The sequence below is a fragment of the Coenobita brevimanus genome, chromosome 72 (genome assembly GCF_032717465.1).
Source record: "Coenobita brevimanus isolate Jiangsu-jjx chromosome 72, ASM3271746v2, whole genome shotgun sequence".
In the NCBI taxonomy this organism is placed as follows: domain Eukaryota; kingdom Metazoa; phylum Arthropoda; class Malacostraca; order Decapoda; family Coenobitidae; genus Coenobita; species Coenobita brevimanus.
Window position 1 is genome coordinate 6,306,406 of NC_137025.1, and position 23,595 is coordinate 6,330,000.

The 23,595-nt window shown below is 42.4% G+C and overlaps 1 protein-coding gene across 1 annotated transcript in view; it reads right to left on the reverse strand.

Annotated features, from left to right (window-relative positions):
• Window positions 1-3,690: 3,690 nt before the first annotated feature.
• Ino80 (chromatin-remodeling ATPase INO80) overlaps window positions 3,691-23,595 on the reverse strand; it is a 499,736-nt gene continuing 479,831 nt past the window's right edge. The window contains 2 exon segments of the mRNA XM_080278280.1: window positions 3,691-3,695; window positions 4,155-4,376. Coding sequence (XP_080134406.1) covers window positions 3,691-3,695; window positions 4,155-4,376 — 227 coding nt within the window.

The following is a 23,595-nucleotide window of genomic DNA, read 5'->3' on the forward strand; positions in this document are numbered from 1 at the left end:
GACTTAGGGAAGGACACTGACAGAATGGTAGGCGGGTTACAGAAGGGAATGACTACTGGGATGGTGAAGAGAGAGGGAATAAACGGGACACAAAACAGAGGGAAAAGTTACAGATGGGAGATGAAAGATAACGCATGAGCATTGGGACGAGTGGAGGATATTGGCGGAGGAGGAAAAGGCAAGGAGGAAATAGTGGAAGAGAAAAATTTGTGAAAGGAGGCCGAAAACATCTGATACGAAACTGTGTTCAACCGAAACAAGAGAAAAGGAAAATGGCAAAGGAGGAGTGACGGAAATGACAAAGATGGAAGAAATCAGAAGGGCTACAAGTTTGGGCTGCAATATGAGATTAAGGAAGAGGATAAATACGAGAAACAGGAAGGGGAGAAACAACGAGGAAGAAACAGCAGGCATGAAGGGGAAATAATCAGGCGAAAATATGAAAACTGAATGAAACAGAAAGTTGAGCCAGAAAAAAAATGAAAAAAAAAAAAAAAATAAATAAATAATAATAATAATTGACGGATATAATTATGGAACAATGACCAGGATAATGAATGAGAAAATGAATGAAAACAGGGGGAGAAGAACGATGATTATCAAAGTAAGAATAATAAATACAAGAAAAAAGGGATAGAAAAGAGAATCGGGACGACTAGGATTTACTGAGAGAGAGAGAGAGAGAGAGAGAGAGAGAGAGAGAGAGAGAGAGAGAGAGAGAGAGAGAGATGGAGGGGTCAGTATTATGACTACAATGATGGGTCGTGTCATGAAAGCACACCACAAGGGGAGGAGGGTCACAGCTATGGGGGTGTGGATGGGGGAGGTACCATGTAGGGAGTAGGTAGTGGGGAGTTGTGTGGATATTGTGCTATAGTATGGATGGGTGATGCATTAAGAGTGGATGTTGTACTGTAGTGTAATATAATGTAATATGTGGATAAATACTGCGTTGTGATGAAAGAGAATGTTATCTGTACTGGAAGTGGAGGCTGCATTGTGGGAGGATGTTGTACTTATATAGGAAGTGGATATGATGTTACGGGAGTGGATGCTTTATATTGTCGAACAAAAAATAATGTTGTGGATGTTGTGTAGTGGTAAGGTGGAGGTTGTGGTGGGGTTGATGCTGGTGTGGTAGTGGATGAGCTTTGATGTGAAAGATGTGCTATAGGGAAGAATATGCTGTGTATATGATGTGTTGTAGGGAAGAGTGGGTTGCATTGTGGACGAGTATACGTAGTATTGTAGCGATAGCGGACAGTGTGTGTAAGGCTATAGTGAAGAGGATGATGCAGAGCTGATGTACATACATGTTTAGGTATGAGGGAGAGTGAATGATGCTGATGCTCTCTCTCTCTCTCTCTCTCTCTCTCTCTCTCGTGTGTGTAAGAGGATATGGTATAGGATGTTATGTTGTGAGGGGGAGAGGATGCTGTGTGTGTATGGGTGGGAGGGAGGGGAGGATAAATATGATATTACAGGGGGAGTGGATGTCCATGCTGAAGTGGGATTCTCTCTCTCTCTCTCTAATACACTCAACAAATAACCGTGATTTTGCCACTGAATACGGACCGTCCTTAATGTCTTTCATCCCCCGCCAGACACTTCTTGAGGCGTGAGGGACAGCGGCTATTTTATTTAGTAGCGTAGCCAGCTGGGTGGGCGTTGCGATGTGAGGCGGGCAGCTTTGTATTTCACGAGACGGTAGGCAGGGCGGCAACCGTACATCCGTGCCAGGTGACCACCGCTCACTCTCCACTCGCGTCCACCTCACACACGCACGCCACTCTCACAGCACGCACACGCCACAATGCCCAAATGAGAACGTATCATTGGTTACATTCAATTCTCTGTTGTGGCCGTCCATGAAGCTTACAGACTATGAAATGCGCATGAACATTATGGCCAACCACTCTTCCGGTCATCATGTCTACACAAAATAACCAACGTTACTCACAGGCCAAAAATATAAGTAGAATGCCTATCGTTTTCTGCTGTGAGTCGTACTTCTTTCCGAATGCTCTGATTTTCGACATATATTATAGCTGACGTTTTAGCGTCTGCTGATGCTGAATTAAAAATTTGAAAGCTGAAAAAAAGGAACGAAAGTTTATGTCGTTTTATCAGCGTCAATGATAACAATCAGAAGGAGGGATAATACTCATATATATTGAGATACAAGAAGCAAAGCACTAGGTGACAAGTCGGGGCCATCTCTGGATCATGCAGAGATACATTTCTTGAACGTAAACATCATGGCAACAAATTACTATAAAAAGGGCAACAAGCAATCTTATATTGCCATCTTGGAGGACCTGAAGCCCACGGCTAGGCTACGTTGTTCAGTATTTAAAATTGGATGACTACCCTACTTCCTTTGGTGGCACTGCATGATATAAAAACCTCACGTCATCTCTCATTTCAGGATCGAACTTACGCGTTCGCCAGACTGCCACTTCAATGTCAATGTACAAATTTCGTCTGTACGCACAGTGCTGTAGGTCTGAACATGCTACACTCACCACCTCAGGTACGACCCGATTATGGCCAGAGCAGGACAAGGCGAGAGGCGACACGTGTCACTTAGGCCATGTCAACACCAAGGTCTGGTTTCATTTTCCGGCGGGTGGGTTCGAGTCCGGCCGGTGTCATACCAGACAGGTGGGTCCTAGCCCCCACCTGTCTCAGAGGCGCCCACGCGAACCCATGCGGACTCAGGTGAACCCAAGTGAGGCAAGTAGTAGGTCACCTCTTGTTGATCTTGTTTACTAAATCATCACTGGACCATGGTTGGCTGGCATAATTAACCCTTGCAGATCCTCACCATACCCTCTACAATATTCGTCCTCTCTAACGTCCCCCTCCCCCCACACACGTCTCCGCAAGTCTCCTCCCTAACTCACAATTATCTCTAATAGTGTTTCATACTCTCTTCCAAGCAAGAAACCACAATTTCATCTCCATTAAACCTCTTGCTATCATCTCCACCCCCTGCCCCAACGTTCTTAATTATAATTTTCTTTGCCTCTTTCCTACCCAGAGCTTTCAACCAAGAATACCTTTCAACTGAATATCTTAATTCTAACCAATTTGCTGTGCGCTCATTATTTCGTCACTTTCATCTCTTGACAGCCACCCAATATTTCATCACGTTATTTAGCCTCAACGCTGTCAGATTACCCATTTCCTGCACATCCCCAATATAGTTATTTTTTCACTTGCTACGCACATGTTTACAATAAATGAAAATAACAACATAAAATGGAAAAGAAATCTACTGAACTGTATAAAAAAAATGATGCACATCGAGGACAAAATAAAGTTTCCTCTGCAACTATTTTCAACTAAGTGGTTAGCACAGTCCTAAAAGCAGTTTAAGAAAAAAAAAAAAAAACATGACTTATCGGCACATGCTGACCCCTAGAATAAAATACTGTGTGTGTGTACATATATATATATATATATATATATATATATATATATATATATATATATGAAACGATCACATCAAAATCTGGAACCTGTCAGTAGGCAGAACTGTACTTACCTCTATTTACGAAGCTATACAGCGCAGATAATGTAATCATCGCAATACTGCTAAATCTAATAAAATAAAATAAGAAGAAAAAGACAACACACGCCAATGCTCACGTGCTACTGGGACGGTTCAAGCAGCGTTACCAATACCTACCCTGCATTAAAGAGAAAATGTTCATGAATGGTACACTTATATTAAAACAAGTAACCCAACACTAGCTACGTAATTTCAATAGGCATGGATGACCTGCAACCATACACACACCCGCAGACTGAGCCGTTCCAGCAACACACAAGAACCTGGCAAGGGGGCGCAATAAATGGACACCCTGTACAAGAAAATCTGTAAAGAACTGAGGGTCGTATCTTACATAATAAGATTTCGAAACATCTCTTCCTCAGCGATTAAATATTATATATTACACCTCAATATCCTCTCGTACGTAGCCTACTTGATGCTAAGTATGTCGGCATTAAAACAATACAAACAATACAAACAATAAACAAAATAATGTTAATAAGGTGTTATATACAGATTAAATCGCAAAGGAAGAGATGCTACGAAGCCTCCTAAAGCCACCTGGAATACGGCCCCGAGACAGGTCAACACTCACCCGGGGAACCGGCGGTAGACAGACTTGGAGAGGACGATGATGTAGATGTTGCTGCTGCCGCCGCTGCTGCCGTGGCCAAAGCAGCGGCCGCTTCCGTGGCTCTGGATAACCGGCCCCGCAGACTGGAGCCTTTAGGTCGCCCTCGCTTCCTCTGGCCTCTGATGGGCGGCGTGGAGGACAACCCACTCCCTCCGCCACCACCCACACTGCTGGACGATGCCGCTGAGGGAGGAAAATCACTCTTGTTAACACTCAGGATCTTATGACTCACAGCACTAAGGGAGGAAAATCACTCTTGTTAACAACACCCAGGATCCTATTACTCACGTGCTGTGGGAGGAAAACCATTCTTGTTAACACACTTTTGATCCTATGACTCACTCTGATGAATACGACCGTCTGCCGTTTACTGGAACAGAATAGATTACTTGATGCGTCGGCACTGTGAGAATTAATGGTGATAAGTGTTGCCACTTACAGGTTCCAATGACTCATCCTCAGCTGAATACAATCGCTTGATTTTAAAATAAATAAAATATTACTAACTTTTCCTATCATGAAAGGATGCATCTCTTCATTTCCATTACGTAATTTTCTTACTTTGCTCCTGCCACTGGCATAGGATTTTATTCGAGTCAGGAGAGCCTTTACGGACAAGAGGGGTTAGACAGAGAGCCTTCAATAACACTCCCATGGTCGGGACAACTCTTGTATTTTAGTCTACCTACCATCAAAAAATTTTTACTCCAGCCAAGTGAGCCATATGAGCATGAGACTGGCAATATTAGTACCATTAAGCCTTCCACGCTTGGGACAACAAATTTATTTCTATTCCTGCTACTTCCAGACGATTTTATTACGATCAAAACGAGTCACAGGAGCCTCAGTGTCAGATCTTTCAATTCGATTTTTTTTATTTTCTGATGCCACCAACGGATTTTCTTTTGCTTAGGGGAGACTACAAACGGGGGAGGAGGGGGGTTGCCACCGCCTTCACTAACCTGTTACCAACAAGACAATTCCGCTGAACTGATTAAAGTCTTGAGGATGCAACTCATACAATGTGTCATCGGGCTGAAGCGGTTAACCATCATATAGCAAATGAAAATTCGATTCAAATTCCGATAACCAACAGTGATTTTTCTGGTCCTGCAAAATACAAGAATAAACCAGCCAGTATTACACTCCAATAAATAATTAGTATCCGACCACTACCATCAGACTGAACGGGTTAACCATCTGATAGCAAATAAATAATCGATCCAAATTTCTGTAGTAACCAATAAAGCCGACTCTGGGCTTAAAAAAAAAAAAAAAGGCCAACACTGACATACGCAAGTAGTATCCGAAATCTACTGTAATGAAGAAAGCCTGTTACCGCTACTGATAATGAAAAAAAAAAAGAACAACCATCAGAGGCCAACCAGCTTTATCTGCTACCCTTAAGAAGTATGTGGTCTAACCGCAGTGGTTTTCCCCCTTCGCCTTAACCCACACTCTAATAATGCCCTCCAGAAAAACAGGATCCTAAACATCCTTATTAAGCGACTAGTAACTTCCACCAACCAGGGGCCAGAGAAAAGAGGAACTACTGCAGAAACTCCTCAAGTAAAAACCATCTACTTATTTATTCCGTACCTCTGATGAGCGACTGCATCCGTATTAAGTAATTTCGGTATACGAGAAGAGGAATGTGTGTAAGGTCTCAGTCCCCCAAGTGCCAGCGTATTGTTATGGCTTCACCCCCGAGGCTGCGACAGGACGCGAGGTGAGTGTTAGTCAACATCTTACCGGGATAAAAACACTCTTATCTGGCGGTGTGTGAATAGTGGGATAAAGGTGGGCGTTGGTCCCGTGTCGAGGGTTGGGGTGAGCTACACAGGAATGGGGGGATGTGGAAGTGCTGTGACGTGGAGGAGGTGGGGGAAGGGATACTGATGGGGAGGGGAATACGGACAAGGTGGGTGCTGGGTGAGAAAAACAATGTGATAGGGTTGATAGGTGGACAATGAAAGAGTGGAAAGGTAGAGGAAGAAATTAGTGGTCAAGCGGAGGGAAGAGAGGAGGGATATTGATAGGGGGCAGGGAATGGGGGAAAGGAATACAGTGATAGGATGGAAACGGGTGGGGGAAAGAAACAGAATAAGGCGGAGGAAAGTGAGATGGAGGCATTGTGAACACTGTTATGGGACAGGGGGAGGAACGCACATAGGTCGGGGGAGGAACAGAGTGCTTGGGGTGGAAGGGAAACACTGACATAGATGGTTGCGACAGGGTGGAGAGGATGGAGGACAGAGACAGGATGGAGAAGTGAGAGAGAGAACACAATGACAGGGTGGATGGAAGGGAGAAAGAAACTGTAATAAAAATGAAAAGGTGTATTAGGGTGCGACACCAGAGAACAGAAATGAAAGGAATACAAGGACTGAAAGAAAGTAATCTTTGGAGAAAGAGGCTGGTATGAAAAAGTGAGAAAGCAGAGGTAAGGTAGCGGAACTGTTTGGAAGTTTGAACGAATACACTCAAATGAGGGACAGACACAGATTATAATTATGCTTGTATAAGAAACATGAGAGTATGTGAAAACCTGACTGATAGGGTGGGCTTAAGGAAAGAGAGAAGAGACAAAGGGGGTTGAAGCAAAGGGATGTGGAATGTCAGAGAATAGTGTGGGGAGAGTGGCTAACGACAAGAAAAAAGGAAGGAGGAAGGGCGGGGTGAAGAGAAGGAAAAAGAATGGGTGGAGAGAAGAAGCGCTTAGCTGACAGTAAGAGGGGATATGAAAAGAGGAAGGGCACAGGTGAGAGATGTGAAGGTGAGGAGGAAATGCGTGATAGTCCCAAAGAAGGGTCTGTGTTGTGTTTGTGATAAATGGCTATGGAATTTCGTTAATGAAAATTTTTTATTTCTGTTGTGAAAAATGTTGAAATTTCATTGGTAAAAATTAGTGACTGCGCAAGAAGGACATTTTCCTACATTGGTGAGACGTGTTATGTGTCTGTGAAAAATAAGAAACATTTTTAGTGAAACTTAGCAACTGCACAAGAACAATATTTATGAGGGAGGGAGGCATTAGTACATGCCAGTAAGGTGTGAGAGGAAGTGCGTGACAAGTTTACAAAGTGCTTAGGAGTTTAAGACAAAAGAGGGAGTGTATACCTGAGAACTGCGTTTTACTGTGTGTGTGTGTGTGTGTGTGTGTGTGTGTGTGTGTGTGTGTGTGTGTGTGTGTGTGTGTGTGTGTGTGTGTGTGTGTGTGTAATGTAGGAGGAAGTTCGTGGGGGACTGCAAGAGGATATGAGGAGGGAGTTTAATGAAAATGCATTTTGTGTGTGTGTGTGTGTGTGTGTGTGTGTGTGTGTGTGTGTGTGTGTGTGTGTGTGTGTGTGTGTGTGTGTGCGTGCGTGTGTGTGTGTGTGTGTGTGTGTGTGTGTGTGTGTGTGTGTGTGTGTGTGTGTGTGTGTGTGTGTGCGCGCGCGCGCTTTAGGAGGGAATAGTTTGCAAAGCTGGGATATGGGTGTAAGTGCATGATGAACTGCATGAGAAACAGAGTGCTACTGGAAGTGCACGTGAAGATATGGAAATAGAGTAAATGTGTAAATGTCATCGAAACGGATAAGAACTGTTCATTCACACACACACACACACACACACACACACAGAAAGGAGAGGGGGGGGGGTTGCGTGATTTAAGACTTCGTGAAGCAAAGGCTGGGGGGCCAAGTTTATTGTTACTGTTCCCCTGTTGGCGGGTCTCTTCCCTTATCCCCTGCCTCACATCCCTATCCCCACCTATCCTTACCATCCCACAGCATGTCCTCACACTATCCACCATACCTTATATCTATTCTCACCCATATATCTAGTTATCTGTCACCATCTTATCCTCAACATCCCATACCCTTTCCAAGCACTATCCATCAAACATTGTACTTATTCCCATTCCCTACATAACCAGCCACCTCTCCTCACCCTGTCTTCCACATCCTGCCACCCTGTCCTCACACTATCCATCATACATGTCTCACTCTCCTATACATCCAGCTATCTGTCCCTACCCTATCCTCAACATACCACAACATGTCCTCACACTACCCAACAAACCTCATATCTACCCAAACATACTCAGCTGTCACCCCTACGCCCTATACCTGTACAGTTCATCCCACTTCCCAAACTTATTACTTTCCCTAACAAATTCATTCATTCTTCCTAAACACAAAAGAGCCTTCCTGAGCAGACTAAATTCACCTGGTGGGAACAACACAAAATTAGTGTTTGTAGTGAAAGGGTTAATATGGATTTTTTTTTTTATTACTTCGGTCATAGGAGGTCCATGTTAAAGTGAATGAAAGTGTCAGGCAGGTGGTAAGAAAAATGACACACACACACACACACACACACACACACACACACACACACACACACACATCACGAAGCATCCTTGTACTGAAGTGGCAAAACCTATTCCGTGTATCCCTTCCTATATCTTACTTTCATCCATCCCTTTCCTTTCATGTTATCCGTCCTTTCACCCTCCTTACCCTACTATCAATTCTCCTTACCCTTCAGTCTATCCCCTCCATCTATACTCAATCGAATGCCCCTTATTTCCCTTCCCTGTCCCCCTCCTGCACTGTATATATTTCGCTCCTTCGGATACATTATATTCTAACTACTCAATTTCCTTACTCATTTATTTTTATGTTTCCTTCCCAAGCTCTCTCTTGCCCACGTGATTCCTACCGACCAACGTACTTACATCGCCTCTCAATATCTTCATTTCGAGATCTCTGCTAGGTTAAATAAAATCGTCTGGCGGTAACATTAGTGATATTACCTGACTTCGCTTAATTGAATGGATTAATGAAAACTAACACTGCTCAAGGTCTCGTGTAAGCTGAAAATAGTCTTCGGCATCAACACTAAACTAAAAAGACGTCTTCGAAGCAACGGGGTCTTTAAGAAAAAAAGTTTCCTGGAATCCTCCCTCCTAAATTTAATCCCCATCTCTACCGTCAACGCCTGTCTACATCACTCATCTTCAACGCCTGTCTATTTCATTTATCTTCAACGCCTGTCTATTTCATTCATCTTCAAGGCCTGTCTACATCACTTATCTGCAACGTCTGTTTCTATCATTCACCTTTAACGCCTGTCTATTTCATTCATCTTCAACGCCTGTCGACATCATTCCTCTTCCTGGTCTTCTGTTCTTCCACGGTTGCCTCCACTTTCGCCGGAACACACCTCTCGCTCATTTCTTGTGGCTCGCCCCAAAATTAATTACGATGTATAAATTAATGTCTGTATAAATAACACCAGTAATAGCGACCCAGACCCGGCCAGACAGCACCATAACCACAGTCACGTTGCTAATCCCTTAATTACTCTTCCTCCCGCCCTCCTCCACCTCAATCTCGTCCATGTTGCTCCTCACGTGTTCCCAGAAGCCTTCCTAACCCTATCTGACTATTCACGTCTTCCTTAACCTCCCTTCACTATGATAACATTGGTTTATTCTCGATATTTTCAGGCGCTTATATTCACCTTCAGATAGATTTTCCGAACTGGAGGGGTTACCTATGTAATTCACTGATCCCTATATTTCGAGGAGGGTCCCTAAGCTTGATAAAATAGTCTCATGTTTGCTAAAAAAAAATTCAATCAATCAATCAATCAAAGGCGTCACTATAATGATATATTTGATTAATCTACATTAGCTACTATTATTCAACCTTGGACATAACCTTCGCACTGAAATAAGTTAATGAAAAGCTATACCTACTTCTCCAGTTCGAAAAATCTCTCCTGAAGACCAAAATAACCTGAAGATATCTAGAAAAAAAAACATGGAGTGAGGGGGTTAACTTCCTTTTCTACTATTAAACAGGTTTTGTCTATGGATGTTTTAGGAAAATTATGGTACTGTTTATCCCTTGTGTTTATTATATATGAGGTGGGGAAAATTTAGCTAACGTAATATTTAAAATGGCACAGTCCAAACAACCGCAACCTTTACTATTAATATCTACACCGGTATCTTTTCATACTGACCCCCCTCCCATCTCTCTCTCTCTCTCTCACTCACTCTCTAACTTATTCATCTTTTCGTTTCACCCTCTTTACTCTCCCTTTCCTTTCTTCTCCCTCCCTGAACTCCCTTTCCGTTCATCCCCCTCCCTCTCTCTTTGCTCCCCTCCCCGGGCTTTTAGCTAGATTAGACGTGGCCGGAGTCATGCAGCGGTGTGCTCTGTCAAAGGATTACCCAATAATAACAGGCTGAGGCAAAGCGGAGGCGGACGAACTACAGGGCAGGGAAGGGGCAACAGACGGAGATAAAGTAAGGAACGGGAAGGAAAAGGGAAGTGTGGGGAGAGGAAATATGGGAAAGGGAGGGAAATGAAAGGGATGGGACGAAAATGAGGGGGAAGAAGAGGGAAATGAGAGGGAAGGGGAGGGAAAAGGGGAGGTCTGTTAAAAAGGGATATGGAAATGTGGTGATATTCTAGGGGGGAGGGAAACATGAGGGAAGAGGAGGAGGTGGCTATACGACTGAGATATGGAAGGAAAAGGGTAGTGACTGGACTGGAAATAAAAGAAGGGGGGCGGGATGAAGGAGGGAGGAAGTGGAGGTCTGTAAATAATAATAATAATAATAATAATAATAACAAAGCCTGAAAAAGCAGCGATATTAAATGGATGAGGGGAACAGAAGTGGTGAATAAGAAAAGGAAGGACAGGGGACGTTAGAGGATAGGAAATACGGACAGGGTAAAGAAAGCGACGAGGAAGAGTGAGGTCTCAAGGCAAGTAAAATCTTCAAAATAAAAGGAAAGAAGGAAGAGGGGTACGGATAGAGTGACAGACAAGATGCTAATAAGGAGGCACAATACACAAGGAAGGAGGAAGGATATATGGAAGTAATGAGGAAAAAATTACAAAGTGAAATAAGGAACGAACGGGGATAATACACTATGCAAACAGAACACCAAAAATAAATGAAAGGAGAAGACGACAGAGAGGAGACTGATAATACGGGTCAGAGAATAATTTGAAGGGGAAGAAGATGAAGGGCCGAGGGTGAAGGATGTAACTATGATGCTCTGACGTAGTGCTGAAAAATGAAGCGGAGGAACAGGAGTAATTAGGCTCTGGGATGGTGTTGAGGGTGGCGCCATATAAGGGAACGAAATTACGAAACAGACACTGACACGGAAAGATGTACACTATAAACAACACGATACGAAAGAATAATATTAGTATGTTCTGCGATAAAAGAAAAATAAAACAAAAAAATATATTACCTTTTGCTCCCATACAAGAAGCAAAATAATGATGGAAACTAAATGTGAAAAAAAGTGACCTGCTATAAAAGACGGATAACGAAAACGAAAAAAAAATTACTCCCCCAAACTAAAATAAAAATATAAATTCATATCTCGTCTTTCATCACTACACTGGACGTAAAGCCATGAGAACGCAAGGTATGAAATCGTCAATCATTACACAAAATTATCAGTAATCGCTACTTATTACAAAAGATGAACGCTACTATTAAATACAGCAAAAACGTACTACCAAAAGTTTACTTATCACCAGACAAACGTAGGGCGAAAGTACAGACTATGTAATTACACTCTTAGAAGGAAAATCACAGGACAACCAGCACGAAGTCTCTCTCTCTCTCTCTCTCTCTCTCTCTCTCTCTCTCTCTCTCTCTCACACACACACACACACACACACACACACACACACACACCGATGAGCATTTATTAAGGCAATGTGGGCTTAAGGATGCGTATTTCCACGGATTATGGCTGATGAAGACGACAGTGCTGGTGGGGAAGGGGTTTGGAGGGACAGAAGGGCATGTGGATGGGGCAGGGAAAGGGAGAAGGGAAGGGAAAAAGAACAGAATGTAGAAAGGTAGTAGAGAAAGGACAGACAGCGTGGACAGAAAATGGAAGAGGGTAGACAGGAAGAGGAGATGATGGAAGAAGGATGGATATGAAGAACAGAAGATGGATGGTGTGTGTGTAGAAAATGGGAACGAGGGAAGGCTAAGTGAGGCTGGTCAGAAAAAAGGGGAATGGAAAATTTAGGCGAGATAGGGCAATAGGGGGTAAAGAAAAGGGAATGAAAGGAGAAGGCGGACTAATGAAAAAATTGACGGACAGGACGAAAAACTACACAGCCATCAGTGAGGTAAGAAGAAAGGAGGGAAGGGATGATAAAAAAAAAGACAGCACGGTATATGATAAGAAAGTAGAATGAGAAATAAGACACGGGAGGGAAACTAGACGAAAGGATAGGATAGGAATAATAAGAGAAAAGAAAAAATTTAAGAAGAGTTAAGAAGGAAAAAGTGAGACAAGATATGGCCCATTTTACACTGAATAAACAGGTTGTACTGAAAAGCCAAATGATAAGCAAAACGAATGGGAAGGGGGGTGAGGGGAAGAGAAAGGCGAGAACCAGGAAAATGACGGAGCGGGATGACAGCGGCGAAGGAAGTGTGAAAATAAATGAGAAGGATGATGATAGATAATTAGTCACATGAAATATATATTAAGCAATCAAGCAGGGTAAGTGCTGCAGATAAACGTCTTGGTTTCTTACAAGCGTCGATTCTGGTCCATTTCATTAGACTGAATTAATTTTAACAGGAAAAGATACGTACCCTGAACATAGTAAACACAATAATTATTGAAACGTTGCACTGGCTAAAACGAGGACAAAATATCAAGAGAAATGCGACTGATATTAAAAGAAGACGTTTAACTGTGATGTCTCTAGTGCTAGAAATGAAAGAGTAATAATTATAAAACGAAACATTTACTGGTAAAAAAGAGAACACAGAATGGTGTTACAAGAGGTGAAATTTAATGATTATCCTTGTGCAACAATCAAAATGGGGAAATTTCATTCATAAGCACCACGTTACAGACAATTATAAGAGGAAGATAACAAGGACTAAAGACAAACGTTTGGAGAAGGGTGATACATGCTGAGATGAGGCATGTGATGGCGGTAGATGTGGTGCAAAAATTAAAATAAGAAATATACTACATACAAACAGTAATTTCATATCAAAAGATTAGAGGAAGATTGTACTGGCTAAAGATACAGCTGGATAAGCGTTTTGTATGCTGAGACGAAGTGTGTAACAGTGCGAAGACCAAGAATAAAATTACATCCACGCACCAAGTTAACAGGAAAAAGATTAGAGGTGTAGAAGCATATCGCACACGCTAAAGTTACAGTACAGAGCAAGGAGTGGCAGATGGTGGGATGAGGCGTGTAATGGTCGTGGTCTTGGTGCTTTGATGATCATACTCTTCGTGATGTATAACCCCGGCTTAAGGCACATGCAACCCCCCTGACGGCCCTTCACCCTTCAGGCCAGCGTGTTTACTTTCACCACCACATTATTTTCACGGGTCGTAATTCACCCACATCGTGTCATTTCACTCTTACCCTCTCACCCTTATTTCAATTTTATTTCGAGAGACCAGTACATCTTTATTATTTTCGTTAGTCTTATGAATTTATAAATATACAGTACCTTTACGCCTATATTACACACACACACACACACACACACACACACACAAAAGGGACATGGACCACTGCCTTATTACAACTGTCATGTACTAGAGTCGGAACAATCTTTCTCACTCTCTCTCTCTCCAATCCCATCCTGTTTTTCCTACTCCACATCAGCAAGTTTACTACGGTCCCCAGAGTCTTCCATCCTAAACTAAAGAATAAAAATTGTCCGTAAAAAAATAAAACTAATAAATAAACGATCGACATCCAAAACTTCACATCTCTTCATCACAAATTCGATTTTTTTTTACATCGGTTCATCACAAAAGAGGCGTCAATGAATAATGATGAAAAAAATGCATTATGGGCTCAATAAAAGATGGGAATATATTACGGTATTAATAAAATGTGAATATATTATGACATCTAATTAATCTCTGGTGCATTAGGTGAGTATGGGAGGGCGTGATGGGTGCCAGTGTGGGGTTATGGATTACCCTCCGTGGCCATTGTTGCGGCTGGGGTGACTGGTGGAGGAGCTGGGGTGTGTGTGTCGGTAAACAAAAGGTTATGACTGGACACAACCACACAGCTGCCCACACCGCCCAACACATGCTGAAACTGTTAACACTGATGGTGGCTAATATACTACACTTTCTAATACAGGTTGTGCTGCTCAAAGGGAAAAAAGTAAAGAATCATGGAAAATAATCGAACTATATTCACGTACCTACTTACAGACATTCCTAATAAAAAAAAAAAAGGGGGGGGGGAGGGGAAGGATATTCGAAAGCCACGCTGGGTTATAAGCATTCATTCAGACCTCCCTTACCATATGTACAGTATGTGTGCACAAAGCCCACTCATTCATATGTTAATTCAATACGCTCACACAATTACTCGCTGAGTACACATGCTAACTCATCGCAAGTACAGAGGTACCTCGCATTAAGTGGTGCTTAAATCTTCACAGACTTCGTATCTGTCGCTTACAGTCAAACAACTTACACTACTCAGCAGATTACCGGTGAAGTGCGGTAAGAATGCGCACGCGCGCCTGCGCAATTATCATGAATACAAGCCAGTAAGCTAAGGGCGGTACGGGCGAAATTCCGCATAAAGCAACTCTGGGCTCTGAGAGATAAAGAAATTTAGATTCTTTTAAAGTGTCTTGCAAGTTGCGAGCCAAAGAATATACGCGCATAGACAGAGAATACCAGTAACACTACATCCTCTCAGTATAATCCTCGCAACATTTCCCAATAAACCCATCTTTCCCCCCTTCCTATGCACCAAATCACGCTCCCAATTACGCATCGATACCGGCCATAAAACAGCGTTAAAGAGCGGGCGTGGACCAGCCACCCATCCCAGCTCTCACCTGCCCCTCATCCCTCATGCCCCTCACTCTCACACCTGTCCTAAACCTCACCTGCCCCTAATTCGCCATGCCCCTCACGTTGTTCTCATCTGCACAATCTCGGTTCTTGTGTTCTCATAATCAGGGCTTCCATCACATACATCTCATCTTTCAACCACCTCACAACTTCATCTCTATCTTGCTTCGGTTTTACTAATTTCGTTTCTCACATCCACCTCAGTGCACGTTTCAGTGGGTGCAAGAAGTCAGAATGATAATAATCTCGATGATGATTATGACTTCCATCTTTACGAAATCTTACATTACTTTCAACTTTTTCATCAGCATTATACTTCACTTTCAATCGAAAATATCGTCTGCAATACCTATACCCTGTTCACTTTACCTTGGCCTACGGTAAAACTGCCATTCCTCCATCTTGAATGCTGAGTTATCACAACAGATTAACACAAGAGTATGATGGTAGTCACGAAGAAGTATTACAGAAAGGATGCAGAACCACAGTATTTTTTTTTTTTCAACTTGGCCATGTGAATTATGCTGCGTAAAATAAGCTGCAAAAGGATGAATATTTAGGCCAAGTTAAAGTGAATGAACTATAATACTGCATTTATTCTTTTTCATGTAACTGCATGCTTATAAAAGGGAAGTTCCATCTCTTGGTATAAAATGTTTAGTTAAATACAAGTTCACTAATCTCATTCTTTCATGTAATATATATATATTTTTTTTACCAGGTACTGCAACCACGTACGATAACTTTTAATGCAATAATATTTACTATGTTGCCCGGGTAATCCCTAATACCCCTGCTAGTAAATGTGGTAAAAAATGGAAAACCTTCTCAAACTGTTAGTGGCAACAACTACATAATCTGTCCAGCAACTACATTATTCTACTTCAACCGTACCACTTTTCACGCCATTACATTTCTGCTATTTCACTGCGTATAATGTACACTATCCATCAAACTGTTCAATACGGAGCGTGTCTCATGGCTGTATAATCTTTCCTGCAAATGCATTTTTCTACATCAACCGTATCATCTGTCACACCATTGCATTTGTGTTATTTCAGTGGCGTAACATACGAGAAATCTATCAAATCGTGTTCAACTCTGTGTGTGTGTGTGTGTGTGTGTGTGTGTGTGTGTGTGTGTGTGTGTGTGTGTGTGTGTGTGTGTGTGTGTGTGTGTGTGTGTGTGTGTGTGTGTGTGTGTGTGTGTGTGTTTTAACATTTTTTCTACTTCACTGGCTTTACAAATAAATAAATAAATTAAATATATATATCGGAATCGTGATGATTAATAAATATGAAAAATAGATAGACAGATACAGATCTATGTATACGAATAAAAAAAAAAAAAAGGTGTTCCAGGACTTGCATCAACTTTAGGACATGATTCCTAAGGTCACTCTAAGATATAAATATGCAATAGGCATCTGTCGGATTCGCAACGGTTATGAAGCAAAGGGTATTTGAATATGAATGGTGATGAGAGTAATTATCTACTTCCACCCACGGCTGTCAACTTATAAATTATCCACTGCTGCTTTATAACCGTTGCCAATCGGAAATAATGTTCATAAAATATTTATCTTGAAATAGCCCAAGGAATCACCCTCCTGGAGTTTGTGTGTGTGTGTGTGTGTGTGTGTGTGTGTGTGTGTGTGTGTGTGTGTGTGTGTGTGTGTGTGTGTGTGTGTGTGTGTGTGTGTGTGTGTGTGTGTGTGTGTGTGTGTGTGAAAAGAGGTGCAAGGACGAGGGTGGTGGGTATGTGTTACGCGTTGTGGCTCTATAAATCTGACTGCAGGCGGGGGAGGATGGAAATGGTCTGTTGAATCCTCGCCTGGATAAAATGCTGCCTGGCTGGGTTTAGGGATGTGGATGGAGTGTGGAAGACTGGATGTGGTATGGGGTGTGGATAGAATATATACGAGGATAAATGCTTGTGGGATGGTGTGGATGTGGTCACGGATTTTTAGCACTGTCGCACTTCAGTATTTTATTTTTTTAAGCGAAACACTTTTAATTACCCTATGGAAATATCTACTCCTAACAGGGGCAAAAAGTGAAAGTGTCGTACGGTAACTACCTGCATACACCTGACGATTCTCTCTCTCTCTCTCTCTTTTTCAGTTTAGGGAAGTTTCTCCACACGGTTAATCGCACCGGTCAGAATGCTCTACTTAGCTCGAGAAAATAAAAATCGCCTGGTGTCAGAATAGGGCAATTCGAGGGATAAAGTACCGGCATGTTCGTCAAAGTGGAAGTAGTGATGGTAAAGATGTGGAAGCTAAGGAAGCAGGGATATAAGGTGCCTATGTAAGAGATGGTACGATGGACAAAGGCTGTAAGTGGTAAAAGAGTATTTACGTGTGACGCGTTAAAAAGCTGGATGTATTGAAGGATAATTTGTGCTGTGTGTGGCTGGGTGACGCTGAAGTGGAGGATGTGGATGTATGGTTGAGTTGAGACATGCTGTATGGCTGACTGAAGACTTGGGTGTGTGCTTATATATATATATATATATATATATATATATATATATATACAGAGAGAGAGAGAGAGAGAGAGAGAGAGAGAGAGAGAGAGCGAGCATGTATAAAAAGGTATGGTAGCTATTACTGACGCAAAGCGATTGTACTGGGAGAGAAAAATAAGATCTGAGCTGATCAAATATAAAACCGGTACGGTAGGTTCATGCAGAGTATCATGAAGGTGGCAGGGTATTAATCAAAAGTCTGGTGCAGCCAATTACAGTACATGTATACATGCACCACAAAGTATCTGAAACATTTACATTTATATTCTGAAAGAGTGGACAGAGCGCTTCATTAATGTATGTGCCTGCTGTTTTCATAAAAGAATAAAGAATGAAATTTATACATCATATGAATTACGCTATCCATTGAGAGAGATTTGCCTTAAGAAAAAATGGCATTGCAATAAAGTCCACTGTTAAACCATCGACCATCTGGATTCATATTACTTCTTAGTGAGAGTGTGTGTACACACCTTAAAAAAAAATAATAATAAATAAACAAAATGAGGCAAGAGGGATTCTCTTATATCCCATATGAGCAGTATAGCTTATGATGTCCCAAGAAGATTTATCTATTATCATTTTAATGTGTATACGACAGCAAAGCTGATTACTATAATTCACAAGCAAGCAACCACATTTACCACCGTGGGGTAGAATCACTGGCCATTTTGAAATAGCTATAATCTGTGGTGCCTCAGTATTTCGCGTGAAGTTTGCATCAATACTTATCAGCCTGAGTGTACAAGCTACAAAACTCAAAGGTTTCGTATTCTACGCTGATTCATTCATTCATTCATTCATCATCCAATCCTACATTGCCCCACGAGGACAGTAGGAGCCAGGAGCCAGGCAAGTTGGTCCTGACATTTAAGATGAGAGTGACCAGCCCCACTCATCCCTGAGTAGCATTACGTGAGCAATAAACCCCAACCATCCCTTGGATATAAACCTTCACCGGCTGAATCCGACTGGAGCTCCATAATTACTCACTAAACCACCAGGCGCCAAATTTGGTTATACGGTTACCACCCAGCGTAGTATATGGTTTCCTGGTGTACAGGAAACCATTTGGCTTGTCACTCAGTGTAGAGTCACGCACATGCAGAAGGAAGAGGAAAGAATGAAGGAAAGCTGATACTGCACTAAATCAACTAATGGTGTTAAGCTTCCGTTACACACAAGAACTCATCACGTTAAACCCACGCCTTTAATAATGATTTACAGCGGATCAGTAAAATTAATGAAATTTTAATCACCCCAAATTGATACTAACGCAGTGTTGGCGTTCCCCTCGGTAGGGCCGTCGTTAAGGATGGAGAAGCCAAGCTCTGTGACTGTCCCTCACAATTCCCTTTAGTTCCTTTTGTATATTTTTTTATTCCTTGCTGTCCTTTACTATCTTTCCCTTCCTTGGAGCATGAAACTCTCCCAAGATTCTTCTAGCTACCTATGGCTCTCTAGTTTTTTCCACCAATCCCATAAAACTGTTCTTTTTCTCATTCCCCAGTTTCCGTAACCCCTCTGGCTCCCCTCGACACCCGGGCGTCCAAACTCATTTAACTCCTCACATGATTAATCAAAGTTCCTTCCTTGGTAATTAAAAACTGGTCGAGCCTTTACTGCCCTACATTAATTATTTTTTTAATGTTTCGTATCACACCTACACAAGTACCTTGTCTTGACTGCACTATCATCCCAACACCTTAGCTGTCACGCCCAAGTGTAACCTACATGCAGCATCAGTTCCACTATCACCTTGCCATGCTCTACTCAACAAATTATCTTGACTTATTCTCACAGCCTGCCATCACCTCCTATCGATTCCACCAACCACAACCTCGACGAAGCGCACGCCACGACTCATTACAAAACTTCATATTGACACTAATACCGACTCTCCCCCTTCGCTCTCACGCCTTCACTTCGGCAGGAAAACCCCGTGTGTGCACCTCAGTCACGTGGCGGGAGGAGTAATGATTATTCCCACGCAGTGACTAACCACAAAACGAACATTACCTTACTGTTGTCAATTTAGTTCGTAATCAGCAGATAAGTCAATGTTAACTCGTCTCACTAACCATTCCAATCTGGCGTCATTACAACTATAAAAACTGTTACTATACACCACCATTCTCATCCTCCTTATACTCACTCAACAACCTTCCCTGCAGCTTCATATACCGTCCCTAAATCCTTTCTTCCTACCCCCCCACCGCCTCCTTCCGTAAGCTCTTTTCATCACCTATGTCCTTCCACAAACTTTTACACAGACATACACCTTACCTTATACACTTACAATCTGCCCCAGCCCTGCCATTCCTCTTGTTTTCACCCATCCTTCTTACCATCCCCTCATCCACTCGCGTTCTCACCTACACCCTCTCATACATTCTTACACATTCCCTCAACAGCCATCCATATATGTTCCCTCTCTCGCAAACCCCTCCTACACCTACATCCAACCCAGCCCTACCATTTCTCTTATTCCCACCTGCCCTTCCTTATACTCACTTATCCTAACCTCGCTACATCCTAATTTATCTTTCCTACACTCTTATTCTCACCTACTACACCTCTTTCATAAACTCTACCCTGGCATACACCCTACTCTACACCTACACCCACCGTTCCATCCCACCCACCCCTGCCGCCACGCCCAGACAGGCCATAGGCGGGTGGGACGTGCACCTGGTTCCGCCCGCACGTGCCTCACTGTCCGCTGCACGTGTTATGTCCCCTCCCTTCACTGTCACTACCAGCCCCCCTCCTCCCCCACACATCGCCGCTCCTCCACTGATTTGTTCTCTCTCTCTCTCTCTCTCTCTCTCTCTCTCTCCAGTGTTTTATTCTTTCCACCGTTACTGTCTGCACCAAAGCTATTACGGCTATTTCCCTACGCTTTAACTGTTTCCCTTCCATTTTCCCCTCCCTCCCTCTCACTTTTCTCCTTTCCCCGTCATCAAGCTTTTTCCACTGTCCATTTGAAAACCTTATCACCCAATACTCTCTCTCTCTCTTTCTCTCTCTCACTCTCTCTTCCATAGCCTGTATTTCTCACACCAACAATTCCTGTGACAGATATCTTCCATCATGTCAGTCTTCCCTACACATCTCTCTCCTTTACTTCAAGACACCCCCCTTTTTTATTAAGTCCTTCACACACCTTTTTTTCCTTTTCTCTTTACTTTACCTCTTTTTATTTCTCCTATTCTCATACTATTAGCAAAGAACCTGACAAGCATCACGCATCCGGAAATTAATAAATAAATACATAAACAAAATAGTAGTAATAATAATAATAACTAATAATAATAATAATAATGACTACAATAATAATGAAACAGTATATTAATAATAATAATAATAATAATAATAATACCCGGTAATAATAATAGTAATAAACATCAGCTTTACACAACCTTGCATCAGCTACCTTCCCTGCCAACCCTTTTCACTGTCCCTATTCACCTGTTTCTGTATCTCTCCACAGCTAACATTTACTGGATTCCTCTTTCTCTTAACTGAACTTTCTCCTTCACTCAGCATTTACGAGTACAAGAGAGGCCAGGGGAAAGGTAGGAAGGAGAGAGAGGGATAGAACGCAACAACTACAAAAAACTACGGAACAGTAGGATGAGTTATGTGATAAAAATATGATACGAAGATGCAGATAATTACTGTGACATTGATTAATATTTAAAAAAAAAAAAAAAGAAAAGTAATAATGTGATGCAGGGAAAAGGGTAATGAAGAAACAGGAAAAGACTGCCGGTGAGAGATACTAAAACGGCAAGCAAGGGAGAGGAGGAAACTCGAGGAAGAAAAGGAAGGGGAGAAACGGGGGAGAGGAGGAGAAGAAATAGTGGAGGAAAGAAAGGGGAGAAAAAAAGGTGGGAGGGAGGAAGGAGAGGGGAGCAACAGGGGATGAATAGAAGGGGTGAAACAAGGAATGAAATGAAAAGATAAGCCATGGGATGAAAGGACGGGGAGAAACAGGAAAGGAAAGGGAAGGAAGAAACAACAAGAAGAAAGGAAGGGAAGTAAGGAAGAAACAAGGGATGAAAGGGGGAACAGAGAATAGGAAGGGGAGAAACAGGGAAGGAAAGGGAGGGAGACACAGGGAAGGAAAGGGAGGGAAAAACAGGGAGGGAAAGGGAGGGAAGAAACAAGATGAGGAAAGGAAGGGATGTAAATGAAGACACAAGGGATGAATGGGGGAACAGGGGAGAAGAGGAAGGGGAGAAACATGGGGAGGAGGGTAGAAGGAAGGAAGGGAGAGAGGAAGGGAGGGAGGGTAGCGGAGCGGCTGATAAAACTGGACTGTGTATCTAGGGAGGCAGCACGCAAGGTCACTCCAGGTCAAGCCGACGGGGAAGAGGAAATGGGAAGGGGAGGGGGGAGGAGAGGGTGGGAAAGAAGGAGAACAGGAAAGGAAAGCAATAAGGAAAGATGAAAAAATGAAGAGGCAGAGAAGGAATGATGGAAGAGGAGGGAAAAAACAGAAGTACGTAAATGAATGAGCAGGAAAGACGAGGAGGAAGGAGTTTGGAAAGAATGGAAGGGGGAAGGGACGGAACTTGGAAGAGACGAAAGGAGGAAGAGGTAAGAGTAAGGAAAGATAGAGGAAGGGGAAAACGAAGAGGAAAGAAGAAATGGGGAAGTGAAGGGGAAGGAAGAGACATCAAGAGAAAGAAGGGCGAAGAGACAGAAAGAAAAGAAAAGGGCAAGAGGAAGAAAGGAGGACAGTACGAGATGGGGAAGAAATGGCATTAATGAAACAAAAATAGTAAATAAACGAAAAGACGACAAGGCAAGAGCAGGGAACGAATGAGGAGAGAAAGAGGAAGATGGAAAGAACATGGAGAAAAGTATATTAGACAATCGGGGAAAGAATGGGAAAGAAAGGGAAGAAAAGAACTGGAAAGCTGCAACGAAAGGAATGGAGACGAAAGTGATGAAAGGGGGAAATGAAATATACACAAGAGGAAAGCGAAGAGGATAAAGATGGAAAAGGAAAGAGGAAGGGTGAAACAAGGAAAGGGAACGGGGAAAAAAGTGTGACAGGAACAGAAGAGGAAGGAAAAGTCGAGGAGATTCAAAAAACAAATTAAATACAGACAGAAAGGAAGATTGAAACGGCAGGAGAGAATAGAGGAAATAGAAAGGGTGCCAGCAGAGAGAAAACCAAGTGAATGAAAGTGGGGAAGGCAAATTTAAAACAGGCAGAAAAGAAATTGCAGATGAAAAAAGGAACTGAAAGGAGGATAAATAGAAATGAATCGAAAGGGGGGAAGCCTGAACAAGACAAGTAAGACAGTGTGTAATGTAGAAAGGGAAAGAGAGAGGAAAATAAATGGAAATTATAAGGAAAACAGTGAAGAGAAAGGAATACTTGAAAGAGATAAATGTCAGATATAGGATGAGTAAAAGGAGGGGAGAAAAACTAGAGGCTGACACACGGATATGTAAAGTGAAAAAGAAAAATGGAATGAAAGGACCATACATTATCACAAATGGCGGGAGGGAGATAAAAAAATAATGAATTGGATTTTCGGTAATAAAGAGTGAAAGAAAGAACATCTACGAGAACATTAGAGGAAATTTAATGTGAGCAGAACTGGTAAAAATAGTACAATTATAAGAAGGTAATGGTCTAAAAAGGAATGGAAATGAATGTGGGATAATGGAAGGAATTACAGATAGAAAGGGGGGAATGAAAAAGGGATGCCGAAAGAAAGAATGCGAGGGGAAAGAGAATAATATGAGGGTGGAAATGATGGGGGAGGGGAAGAGGGGGAAGGGAGGATAAATGAGGAGTGGGGGAGGGGAAGGGGAAAGAGGGGAAGAGGACAGGGAGGGAGGGGGGGAAGGACAATCAACCAGACACAATGACTGTCGGCTACACCCATCTCTGTCGCCCGATAATCAATATTATGATGCCTTATAAAGTACACTCCACC